The 12,297-nt window shown below is 43.5% G+C and overlaps 1 protein-coding gene across 2 annotated transcripts in view; it reads left to right on the plus strand.

Annotated features, from left to right (window-relative positions):
* Positions 1 to 358: 358 nt before the first annotated feature.
* LOC102091633 (transitional endoplasmic reticulum ATPase) overlaps positions 359 to 12,297 on the plus strand; it is a 31,979-nt gene continuing 20,040 nt past the window's right edge. The window contains exons 1-5 of one of the 2 annotated variants that reach the window (XM_065044685.1): positions 359 to 686; positions 5,873 to 5,984; positions 6,734 to 6,906; positions 8,367 to 8,509; positions 9,486 to 9,616. In XM_065044685.1, coding sequence (XP_064900757.1) covers positions 670 to 686; positions 5,873 to 5,984; positions 6,734 to 6,906; positions 8,367 to 8,509; positions 9,486 to 9,616 — 576 coding nt within the window. In that variant the 5' untranslated portion in view covers positions 359 to 669. Of the gene's footprint in view, positions 687 to 726; positions 858 to 5,872; positions 5,985 to 6,733; positions 6,907 to 8,366; positions 8,510 to 9,485; positions 9,617 to 12,297 lie in introns of those variants that run through there. The other variant, XM_065044686.1, reaches the window with a different exon arrangement.

Here is a 12,297-nt window from a genome sequence, read left to right on the forward strand (position 1 = left end):
TACATCGCCCCGGGACCACCCCCGACAGGGCCAAACCCGTTCAGCTGCCCAAGCCCACGCAAACAATCCCGTCGTCTGAACCCGGGCACGCAGAACTTACTGAGGGTATTCCCCGAGCACCCGCCTTTCGCCCCTTCTAATTGGCTTCAACCCGCGTTTTCTTTTCCTCGGGCGTTAGCCAATCGCGAGGCGAAATTAGCTCAGATGACCGTCGTGGTAGTACTTTGCGCCTGGATTTTCCCATTGGTGGATTTTTACTATTGGCTGCCCGACCTGTGTTGTCCTGTAGAACAGCCATGGCAGGAGAGGCACTGCGATTGGCTGATGGATATTGCGCTTGGCTCGTGACGATTGGAAAGGGAAAGGAGAGGGGCGGGGCAGAGGAGGGAGAGCGCGCGTTCTTTTTTTCCTCGTCCCCTCGCTTCCGCCTCTCCGATTGGCTGAGGCTCTGGCCGGGCGGAATTTCCGATTGGTCAGCGCACGCTGTTGCTAGGCAGGTGAGGCAGCGCGGGGCAGAACTTCCTTTTCCGATGAGTCGGCTCTGAGGTTCAGTCAGCACGAAGCGCTTCATCTTGTCGCTGCTGTTGCGAGCCTCCTCGAGATCTGTCGTCGTCCGCCCTGAGGAGCCGCCGCAGGCCACATCTCCTCGTACCTTTATCCCCCAGCGCTATGGCTTCAGGATCTGAGTAAGTGTGGGCTGCCCACCGGCAGGCCGCGGCCTAGGCCCGTGATGCTGGGCCCGGCTCGGCCTACCTCTCCTTACGTCGCTTCCGTGCGGCGCGGCGCTGCTTGGGCTGGGCCCGGCGGCAGACCCGATCCGGCACCAAATCCTGCTGTGTCATGCAGGCTCTGAGGAGGTAGGAGTGGGGCTGGGAGGGGGATGGGCCGTTCCTCCCGTGCCCGGCCAGTCGCGGACCCGTAGGGGGGCCCCGCGCGCTACCGCCTCTCTCTCCTCCCCCGCCGGGTCTCTCTGGGAAATGTCGAGTCATGGGGGAGCATGGCCTGGTCAGGCCGGGCCTCCCGCTAGGCCCTGGCCGTGTCCCCGACTGGGGCAGTCCCACCTGGGCTAGGCCTCAGCCAGGGACGGCCTTGTCTTCCAGGCCCTGGAATGCCGGGGAAAGCGGCGGAACGGCTGGCGGGACAGGTGGGGGGAGAGTTATGTACCAGTCTCCACCCCGCAAGCCCGCAGCGGCCCTCGGGTCAGGACTAGAAGTGACTCGGCATTAGCAGAGGCAGATGTATTGTGCCGTCCTGGTCTCTGTGGTAGCTGAGGCAATCGGCTATATTTTCATCCCCAGTGTCTTGTCTTAATCTCTTTTCAGTTCTAGGGTGAGGGTCATCTTTTGTGCTCTTCAATATATATAATATATATATATAAAATAGAGGTCTCTCAGTTTCCAGTCCACTTGTGCAAGCCACTTCATTGCCCCTTGAGAGGAGTAAAAATAGAACATAAAGATAACTTCCCAAATCCAAGAATACTTTAAGTGACTCTCCACAGGCACTTTCAGTCCCTTTAGCGTCTGTGGTTCATCTCCTTTTCTTTTGCAACTCTTGCAATTTAGACACACTTGGTCCTACTAAATCAGTTCCAGCAAGGTGTGCCAAGAATTTAGTGTATGTGGTAGAGCTTGTGATGGAAGTGATGGTCTCAAAGGCATATTTTTGAGTCTGAGCAAGGTGAACAGTGTCTTCAAAAATAAATGCATTTTTTTAATGAAATTGTTTTTACCACATAGGAATCAAAAGTTATTCTGTAACTGGAAAAGAGTTACTTTTTAGCTGCAGTTTTTGGGTCAATGCTGTTGGCAGCCATCTTGCTGAATTGAGCTTTAGCACAGAGAGTAGCATTGCAAGACCTAATAGTGTGGGGTTTATGAAGAGATTCTCATTCTTGTGTGCATACCTGTTTGAAACAGTGTTTGAGAACTTGGCATCTTGAGCATGGGTATGATGAACTCGCTGCTTTGTTGTTATGTACTGTTCCAGTAAGTGGCTGCAATCATTAGATATTTTAATCATTTGCTTTAATGGATAAAATGTTTTATGGATTTTTATGGTTTTTTTATGTTTGTTTGTTTGTTTTGGGTTTTTTTTGGGTTTTTGGGTTTGTTTTTTTGTTTGGTTTTTTACTTTTTTAATACTTACCTGGGAAAAGTAGTTCACTCTGTAACGTGGTTGTTCAGGGCAGTAAGAAACCGCTGACAGGTTTTATCTAGGAAGTAAGTTCACGAGGGTATTGATAAAAAGGCACACCAGCATACAGAAGGCATGATTGTTTTCACTTTTGTTACTGAAGCTTGAATCACTTTGAGTTTGTGACTTTTCATTGTATATTTAGTACAGACTTGCAGGAACAACTTAGTTCCCTACTTTATGTGGAGTTTTGGAGATTGATCTGGAAGAATCAATAATTACTTTCTGCTCTCTTCATACTGTTCACCACAATGCATAGCTTCTGGGCATTATCACATGCTGAACAAGGAGAGCTCTGACACAGAGAGAAACAATGAAGTGATATAAGTTATAAAACATCCCTCCCCACCTCTTCCCTGTGTCAAATGGGGCTGTCGGACTGCTTTACTGAGAGAGAAAAGGGGGCTAAGGATGGAAACTGGGAACCCATTATTGTTGGTCTTTAGGGCTAGTACATATTTGCTTCAATTTTATTGACGTCTTGTGCTTTATATGCAAGTTTGGCCACCAGCTGTGTGCCATTATGTCCTTTCTGGCCTCTGTCTAGTGGCAGGCTTTTGATGCAGGCTTTGAATTTCCTTTTAATTCCAAAATGAATCTAAAGCTACGTTTTGTGTTCAGTTTCTCTCTTTGTTGAGTTAGTGAAAGAAAGGAGAGGGAAAGCATGTGAGGGAGCTGACAAAAGGGGTGAGTGGGGGAGATGATTTAGATCAGGGTGTCAAACTCATTTTCACCTGGGGCCACATCAGCCTCGCAGTTGCCTTTAAAGGGCCAAATGTAATTTTAGGACTGTATAAATGTAGGACTAGTTACATTTGCACCAGGCTCTCTCTGACAGAGAAACTCACTGAGGAGCTTTAAAAATTACCTAAGTTAGCTGTCTGTCCTGCCCTTCACTGAATTTTACCAGCACATGTAGGAAAGTTGGCAGGAGAGAGCCCCAATTAATGTCTTAGGCTTTCCTGCTTAGTATTTTCAGTTCAGGCTCTCCTTTCCTGATGCGTAGATGTCAGGGATTGTCTGAGTGTGGTTGGGGTGCACAGACATATTTTGCTCTATTGTCTCAGTTACAGCATGAGGAACCCCCAGGAGAGATGTGATGAGGGCAAATGGTGATAATAATATTCAAAATTGATACTGGAAGATGGGTAGTGCTTGTCTGTCAAAGTCCTTACACTTGTTTGTAGGAGGAATGATATCACTCTCCTGTGTAGTTGTCATGTAATTTAACACCTTTGTTTTTTTGTTTGCAGAACTGTCAGGTCAGATAACTGAAGCTGACCCCATGCATTTAGGTATCTGCATGCTGTTTCTTGGAGACTTTTATTCCATTTTTAATGCCTCCAAACTTTTCAATTTCTTTAAATTCAATAATGTACTGACAACATCGATCCAGCTCTCACTTCTTAGGAAACTGTGGATTTGGTTCTTCAGTACTAAAACTTTTTTTTCTCACATTGAGCAGAAGTAAGTGGACCTCTTGCTGTACTATTCAGCACTGCCATGTGTCAGAAGGTATCTGAACTTTTTTTCCAGATTTATACAGCTTTTGGTTTATTGAAAGTTTTGGTCCAAAAGTTTCCACTTATTTTTATCCCTTATTCCAGGCCATTTTTTAGGCTGCACAGGAATCCTGAGGGACAGCCACTCAGTTTTAGTAACAGTTTATATAGCCAAAGTCTGGGAGGAGTTTCTTATCAAAAGGCCTTTGGATCCCCATCTCATGCAGAGGGGTATGATTTACTACATTCACGCTTTGAATGGACTAAATAATTTCTTTCTGATGTCCCTTAGCTTAAGTTTTAAAATCTACCTGCTAAATTAATTTCTAGTGTCCAGGAACTAATGCTGAGGCAAGGTCCTTACAAGTAAGTTGTTGTTTTTATCCACTATTTTAACCACAAGATCCTGTCTGGCCTGACAGTGTATTTGTTTTAGTTTTCTTATCACGCTCTCAGTTTTCCTGGAAATTCCAGACCTTTTAGGACTTTACCAAGATCGTGTTTTAGGTTGAAGATGGAATTCATGAGCTCCTTCCTGGATATATCCAGCAACCTTTCTTGTGTCTTTTTGGTTTTAGAGAATGCATCTGTAATATCTCACATGGTTATTGAAAGGGATGGATGTAAATTTCTTGCCTCTTGCACTCTTTAATGAAGAGAAGAAAAAGGTGATTTTCCCAGTGCTAACAGTTCTGGAAAGACATGTTTTACAGCTCTTCCTTTTGTTCACTTAAAATAATGTCAACTCTCATTTCCAACCTGTTTACTATGCTACCAGGGCTTATGCGAAGCTTGAAAACCTTTTGGAAACATGTTGTCTGCCCTCACAGGCTTGCTTGGTGTTGTTCCCCCTTTTATGTGTTGGAGAAAGGAGCCAATATCATATAGTCTGTTTTGGAAAAACCTCTGTCTTGAGGAATGGGGAGATCTTGGGTAATATCACATTGTAGGTATGTCACCTCTCTGTGATGTACTTATAAAAATGCAGTGAGCATGCTAAGTGATGCACTGCTGCTATGGTCTGTGTTCATGCTGTGTAGCTGCTGGCTCTGCCACTTCCACTCAAAGTTCGATTTCTTCTTGTTATTTTGTCCCTAAAACAGCGAAATTAAGCCAAAGTGTACAACACCACCATTGTCCACAGAGCTTCCTACGCTTTGCTGGTGCTTGCCACTTGCTTAAGACAAAGGAGGAGTTTATTTTTTTCTTTTTGGTGAGAATCAGACCAAACCGTGCAAAGTTTTCTGTTCTGACCTTAGTCACTGGTATATCTGGACTACTTTGAGAGAGTAGTCAGACACCTACCAAGGGAAGTTACAACAGTCTGCTGCTGTTGTGGGTGGCCAATGTACAACTTCCAAGAACTCCTCAGGAATCCATTAGTTCAATTTCATGTTTTTTTCATGAAGTGAATTATTTGCTGTATTAGATTTTGAAGGAAATGACTTAATCTGCCTTTCTTCCATTTCCTTGCTGTTTGACATGCTCCATTTTGTCAAGGCAAATGAACTCTCATATTTCTTGTGGCATAGTGGACTAGAGCTGCAGTGACTTCTGTGAAGGTATTATATATAAAAAAAAAAAAAACAAACCAAACCCACAAGCAAACAAAAACAAAACAAAACTGCACACACACAGACAAAAACAAAACAAACCCATGAAATAACACATTTTTCATGAGCACTTGAATATTTCTACTGGCTTGCTGGGTTTAACTAATAGGCCTCGACAGGCTAAATTCTTACAACCCTTCCTGACGAGGGAGCTGCAGCATTGTCCTTTAATTCCCATATTCATCTGGGATTCAGCACCAAATAGACTTGAACTTCTGTTTCGGTGGTAGTGGTTACATGTGATTTCAGATTAGTCTGACTAATTATTTTAGGCAAAACATCTTACAGTCAGCAACATCTCACTGATCACTTCTTTTTATAGATAGCTTCATAGCTATTTCAGTTTAAGACTAGTAAAGTAGTTATATTTAGTGACAGAAAGCATTCTACTTTGAGCTCCTGAAACATGCCTAGGAATAATATTCTTCTTTGTCTAACAAGTATAGTTTCTAAAAGACAAGACAACAAAGAAACCTGTAGAAAATGTAGAACAAAACAGGGGGGTAGCTGGAAAGGGGGGAGCAATATCACTTGGACTCTAACTTCTGTTTTCTTTGCCAGTTCTAAAGCGGATGACTTATCCACTGCTATTCTGAAGCAGAAGAACAGGCCCAATCGGTTAATTGTTGATGAAGCCATCAATGAAGACAACAGTGTTGTGTCACTCTCCCAGGTGCGTCTCAGCCTGGAGAAGAGAAAGCTCCACGGAGACATTATTGCAACTTTTCAGTACTTAAAAGGGGCCTGTAAGAAAGATGGGGACAGGCTTTTTAGCAGGCCCTGTTATGATAGGACAAGGGGTGATAGTTTTAAACTAAAAGAGAGGAGATTCAGGCTAGACATGAGAGAGAAATTTTTTACATTGAGGGTAGTGAAACACTGGCTTGGGTTGCCTGGAGAGAGGTGGTAGATGCCCCATCCCTGGAAACATTGAAGGCCAGGCTAGACGGGGCTTTGAGCAACCTGATCTGTTGAAGATGTCCCTGCTCGTTGCAGGGGGGCTGGACTAGATGACCTTGGAAGGTCCCAACCCAAACTATTCTATGATTCTATGATCTATAAAAGCAAAGCATTTGATCTGGTAATATGCAAGCTATTGCTGTCTAACTTGAAATGTAACTTTGCAACATGAATCTAAGTATTTGTGTCAGAAGCTGCAGCAGTTACAAGTGAGAGAGGTGGGTTGTCTTGTTTTCTAACACTTCCATGATAAAATATATTTTGATTCTCAACTTTTAGGTTTCATTTGAGCTTGTGCCCTTAGTCTGTCCTCAGGATTAGCTTTTGACTGGTATAGTGGGACCCTCTGTCTTTGTAGATCTAGTATATCGCTTCCAAGATGTAATTCTTCAAAGTCAAGTAACTCTCATTCAAACACTTGAATTCTTGTTTTGTCGAAAGCTTGTTTTTTATTCTTTACAGGCAAAAATGGACGAATTGCAACTGTTCAGAGGAGACACTGTTCTGCTAAAGGGAAAGAAGAGAAGAGAAGCAGTCTGCATCGTTCTGTCAGATGATACCTGCTCAGATGAGAAGATCCGCATGAATAGGGTTGTTCGCAACAACTTGAGAGTGCGCCTGGGTGACGTGATCAGGTGAGGACTAGTTTGCTCGCTGTTGCATATCCCTGGGTTGCCTAAATAATTTGTTCACTGGCTCTGAATTGATTCAGTCTGTAGCAGAGACAGGGTCTACTGGAAGTATTCTTATGTCTTCCAGAGGAGATAACAGAAATGTTTTTAAGCGTGTGTCTTACATCAGGGATCTCTGTTAACTTTTGCATGTGTTTCTGACCGTATGCATATTCGGATTAATACTAAAAAATGATGCTAACGATTCTTGAAGTCTCTTCAGGACCTTAATGAACCCAGGTCCTCTCATTAAATTAAGTAGTTCAATTACCTCACTGTTGTCACAGTCTTCTTCCCAAATTTACATTGTCAGATGAATTCACAAGCTTTTCCCATCTAAATTTTAATGTCTACAAAGTTAATTGTGGAAAGCAGTAAGCAACATTGTAATTGACCTCATAGTATGGTTAGCTCAAGCACTGAGAAGCCCTATGACAAACAGAAGTTAAAACTTGATAGAAATGAGTGACAAAACCATGAAGCAGTCAAATAGCAAGATTAAAAATCCTCCATGGTTGTTTATATTCCAATTTTTGTTATAATTTTAAAATTATGAATGCTTTAACAGGAAAGCTTCCTGCTTGTAGTCTGTCAACTGTTTTCCTTCTGGGGCAGTCTGTCTTTTCCTTTACCCTTCTGCTATATCCTCTCTTTAAAGCACATGGTAGAATCTATTAAGAGTCTTGAACAAAGTAGCATATTAAAAGTTGCATGCTCAGCTGCAGTTCCACGTAGGCTTTTCTTAGCTGACAAAGCCAGTTTGAGCTTTCTGCCTCTCTGCCACAGCTTGATACTCTGAGGTGTCGCTACAGTAGACTGTTGGCCTACACTGTAAAAATAATAGCTGAAATGTTTATTTTAAAAGGGGGAAGGGGCCTTCAGACTTTAACCTAAATGTCAGTCTTCACAAAGGGGGATCGTCAGACACCTGGCTACCCCAGTTGGTACTGTGAGAGCCTTTGCTCAGAATCAGGGTTGTCAGCAACAGGAGCTCTATTATCTGAAGTATGTTATGAGAGAGGAAGAAACAAAGTTTCTCCCAGCTCCCTTTCCCTTACAGTTGGTTCAGCAGTAGCTCCTGGTTGGAAAAAAGTTAGCTCATGACTTTCACGGGTTTTAGGCTGCATTACTAACTTGTGAATGTCCCTTGGGAATGGCAAGGGTGGGCTACAGAAGAGCAGGGAGTAGGAAGAAAGTATGAAACTCCTCAGCAGTTTTGGATAGGGCTGAGAGGAGTGAAGGAAAGCTCTCTGAGTATGATTTTTTGCTTTGTCAGCATTCTTATGCAGGTGAGGAGCCTCACCAGGGCTTTGGAGTGTCCTTTCTGGCATTTGTACTGGCCTGGGAAGAGACATTACTGACATTTCCAGACTTGGGTGTAAGTCCAAGATAGTATGGCTAGCTGGAGTTTTCTTCTTTTGCAGCATCCAGCCTTGCCCAGATGTGAAATACGGCAAACGTATCCATGTGCTGCCAATTGATGACACAGTAGAAGGGATCACAGGGAATCTGTTTGAGGTTTATCTCAAGCCCTACTTCCTGGAAGCATACAGACCCATCAGGAAAGGTAATAGCACCTATTATTGAAGTCCTGACGGCAGTGAGTGTGAGGTAGTCCTGAGACCAAATAAAGAAAATTTCTAGAAGCTTGCACAGATCTCCATGAAGTATTAGACTGACATCTTGAGATTTTGCTGGTGCTGATCTTTTTTTTTTTTCCTAATCTTCAGAAGAAAGGATAATATCTGTTGCTGGCTGGCATAGTAGCTTGATAATAGTTCCCCTGCCTTTTTTTGCTACATGGCATGGGAGAGCATCAGAAAAGGCTCAGGTAGAACTCAGATTAATGAGATTTTTTTTTTTTTTTTTTTTTTCCTGAGTTGCTACCACTTAATGGGATTGGGGAATTGCCTGCATATTAATCAATTGGTTGAATATACTAGCTGGCACCCTGACTAAGTTCACTTTTTCAAAGTAATTTAATTAATAACTGGAAGAGTACATAAAAAATGAATATACTTTTAGAGTTGTGCTAGTAGCACTTCTGCTGAAACAAATAGGTCCTAATACAGTATAAACACAAGTTGAAGTTATCCAACTTCTGTAGCCCAGTTTAGCCAGGAGTCATAGTGCAGTATTATATGTTATTCTGCTTCTGGAGGCAACCACTTATAACTAGTAACAACTAGTTATAACTTGAAAATGATTTTTTATTAAGTTGGGGCTTTTTGCCTGTTTTAGGAATGTTAAATTGAAACTGAATGGAAGAGAAATGTGATTTCTCTTTCTTTGTGTTTTTTATTTAGACAGAATATTCTTTTCCATTGTTTGCTGTTTTTCTGGATGAAATTTGAGAACTTTAACTGCTACAGATCTAAATAGTGCTCAGGTAGTCACAGTACATGCAGCTCTTGAGTTTAAAATGCAGAGCAGTGTATGCCTATGTAACTTACTTCCTTGTCTTTTGGGGCTGCTGGTAGGACAAGGGTTAACATCTAGCAGACATCTCTTGCAGCAGACTACTGAAATGTGGGCTTTTGCAGGTGACATCTTCTTGGTGCGTGGAGGGATGCGTGCGGTGGAGTTCAAAGTGGTGGAGACAGATCCAAGTCCTTACTGTATAGTGGCTCCGGACACAGTGATCCATTGTGAAGGAGAGCCCATCAAACGAGAGGTGAACATAATCCTGCCATGCAGTTCTACTGAATCTACTCTATCTGAAATCTGTTTTGGTGACAGTCCTTGAGAACAGCAGTGTTTGCAGTTTCTGTTTTGGCATTTTGTGTATTGAATGTAATGATTAAAACCTCTGGTTTCAGGAGATGAGCTGCTGCTGAAGGTAGTCAGAGAAATGTGTATCCTTCCTCAGATGCTGAGATAGCATCAGTGCTTAGGTTTGCTGATGAGATGGCATACTTTGGCAGCAGCTGGTTTTGTATCTGCTTCCAGATATCTCATGCTAGACATAGATGCATCTTTTAATTCTAAAGTTCCCTTGATCCATAGCAGGGAGGGCTTAAAATGTTGTTAAATTTCATGCAAATGAAAGGAATTAGTGCTTTTTCAGTGAGAAATTTGAAAACTCTAAATAGTTGGTGTTTTTTGTGGTGTGGTGTGTTTTGTTTTGTTTTTATGTTTGTTTTTTGTTTTGGGGGTTTGGCTTTTTGTGTGTTTGTTTTGTGTTTTTTTTTTTTTTTTTTTTTTTTTTTTTTTTTGAATGGTTGTGTTTGGTTTTTGTGTGTGTGTGTGGTGGGGGTTTTTTTGTGGTTTGTTTGTTTTGTTTTGGTTGTTTTACCCTCAGTCCCTTAAGGTATCTAGCCTTGAGTGTCCCAAGCTTGAGGCAGCCCGAGTGGATTGTCTATCAGGTCTTGGCCCACCTTACTGTTACAGAGTAGGAAATCTCAGAAAAATGAGATAAACTGGTGGTATACTTCATAAAGTAAATGCCTTTTTACTACTTGCAAATCAGGGTGAGTGCTGATTTGTAGTTAGATGCCTTCTGTAAAAATTCACCTCAGTTTGACACTCAAGACTATGTCTGGGTGGGCACTTGATGATTCCAGTTTGGGCTTTTCAGGACATGGCAGAGACAGATAAGAGGAAGTTCAGCCAAGGCTGCCAAACTGATGAGGAGCTGGAGGTCAGAATGAATGAGGAGTAGCTGGGAGAGTGGGATGATGGAGCATGGAGAAGGGAAGGCAAAGAGGCAGGCTTACTGGCAACTGCCTGATGGGAAGGGGTGGATATCCAGGCTCTTAGAATCATAGAATGTCCTGAGTTGGAAGAGACCCACAAGGATCATCGAGTCCAACTCCTGTCCCTGCACAGGACAACCCCAAAGTTCACAGTGTATCTGAGGGCATTGTCCAATTGCTTCTTGAATTCTGTCAGGCTTGGGGCTGTGACTGCCTCCCTGAGGAGCCTGTTGCAGTGCTCCACCACCCTCTGGGTGAAGAAACTTTTCCTAATGTTCAACCTAAATCTCCCCGGCACATCTTCCTGCCATTCCCTCAGGTTCTGTCATTGGTCACCAGAGAGAAAAGATTGGCACTTACCCTTCCTCCTCCCCTTGTGAGGAAGCTGTAGGCCACTATGAGGTCTCTTAGTCTCCTCCAGGCTGAATAATCCCTAACGTTCTGTGATTCTGTGAAACCAAGTGACTTTAGCTGCTCCTCTTACAGCTTCCCCTCCAAACCCTTCACCAACTTCATGGCCCTCCTCTGGACACTCTCCAGTAGCTTTATATCCTTTTTATATTGTGGAGACCAGAACTGTACACAGTACTGTAGGTGAGGCCACACCAGTGCAGAGCAGAGAGGGATGATCACCCCCCTCATGTGGCTAGCAATGCTGTGCTTGATGCACCCTAGGACTGGTTGGCCCTCTTGGCTGCCAGGGCACACTATTGGCTCATGTTCAGCTTGTAATTGACCAGAACCCTCAGATCCCTCTCCGCAGAGCTACTTTCCAGCATCTTGTTCCACAAACTGTATGTATAGCCAGGGTTGCTGTGTCCCAGGGGCAAAGTCTGGCACTTGCCCTTGTTGAACTTCATGCAGTTGGTGATTGCCCAGTTCTCCAATTTATCCTGATCCCTCTGCATGGCCTCTCTGCCCTTGAGAGTGTCAACAGCTCCTCCTAATTTTGTGTCATCGGCGAACTTACTTAGACACAGGACTTGAGGGAATACTAAGTCATTTATGAAGACATTGAAGAGTGCTGACTCTTAGATCCATCCCTGCAGAACCCCGCTAGTGACTCGTTGTCAGCCCAACATAACCCCATTTACTAGAACCCTTTGAGCCTGGCCTGTCAGCCAATTGCTCGTGCACTGTATTGTGTGTTTATCCAGCTGTATGCTGGACATCTTGTCCAGGAAGATACTGTAAAAGACAGTATCAAAGGCTTTACTGAAATCAGAAAAGATCATGTCGACAGGCTTCCCTTTGTCAACTAGATGGGTGACCTTGTAGAAAGAAATTTGTGTTGATCAAGCAAGACTTTCCCCTCATGAACCTGTGCTGGCTGGGACCAATGACTGCATTGCCATTCATTTTTTTTTTTTTCAATGACTCCTAGAACAGTCTTCTCCATGATTTTGCCAGGAAAAGAAGTGAGGCTGACAAGCATGTAGTTGCCGGGGTCATCCCTGTTGCCCTTCTTGAAGATTGGGACAATGCTTGCCAGCTTCTGGTCAACTGGGGCCTCTCCAGATTCTCATGAGTGTTGAAAAGTCACAGAGAGAGATCTTGCTATGACATCAGACAGCTCTTTAAGTACCCTTAGATGAATCCCATCAAGCCTCATCAACTTCTAGGGATTCAGCTGGAGTTGCAAATCCCACCCCAGAGCCCA

This window comes from Columba livia, chromosome W (assembly GCF_036013475.1).
Source record: "Columba livia isolate bColLiv1 breed racing homer chromosome W, bColLiv1.pat.W.v2, whole genome shotgun sequence".
Classification (NCBI taxonomy): Eukaryota; Metazoa; Chordata; class Aves; order Columbiformes; family Columbidae; genus Columba; species Columba livia.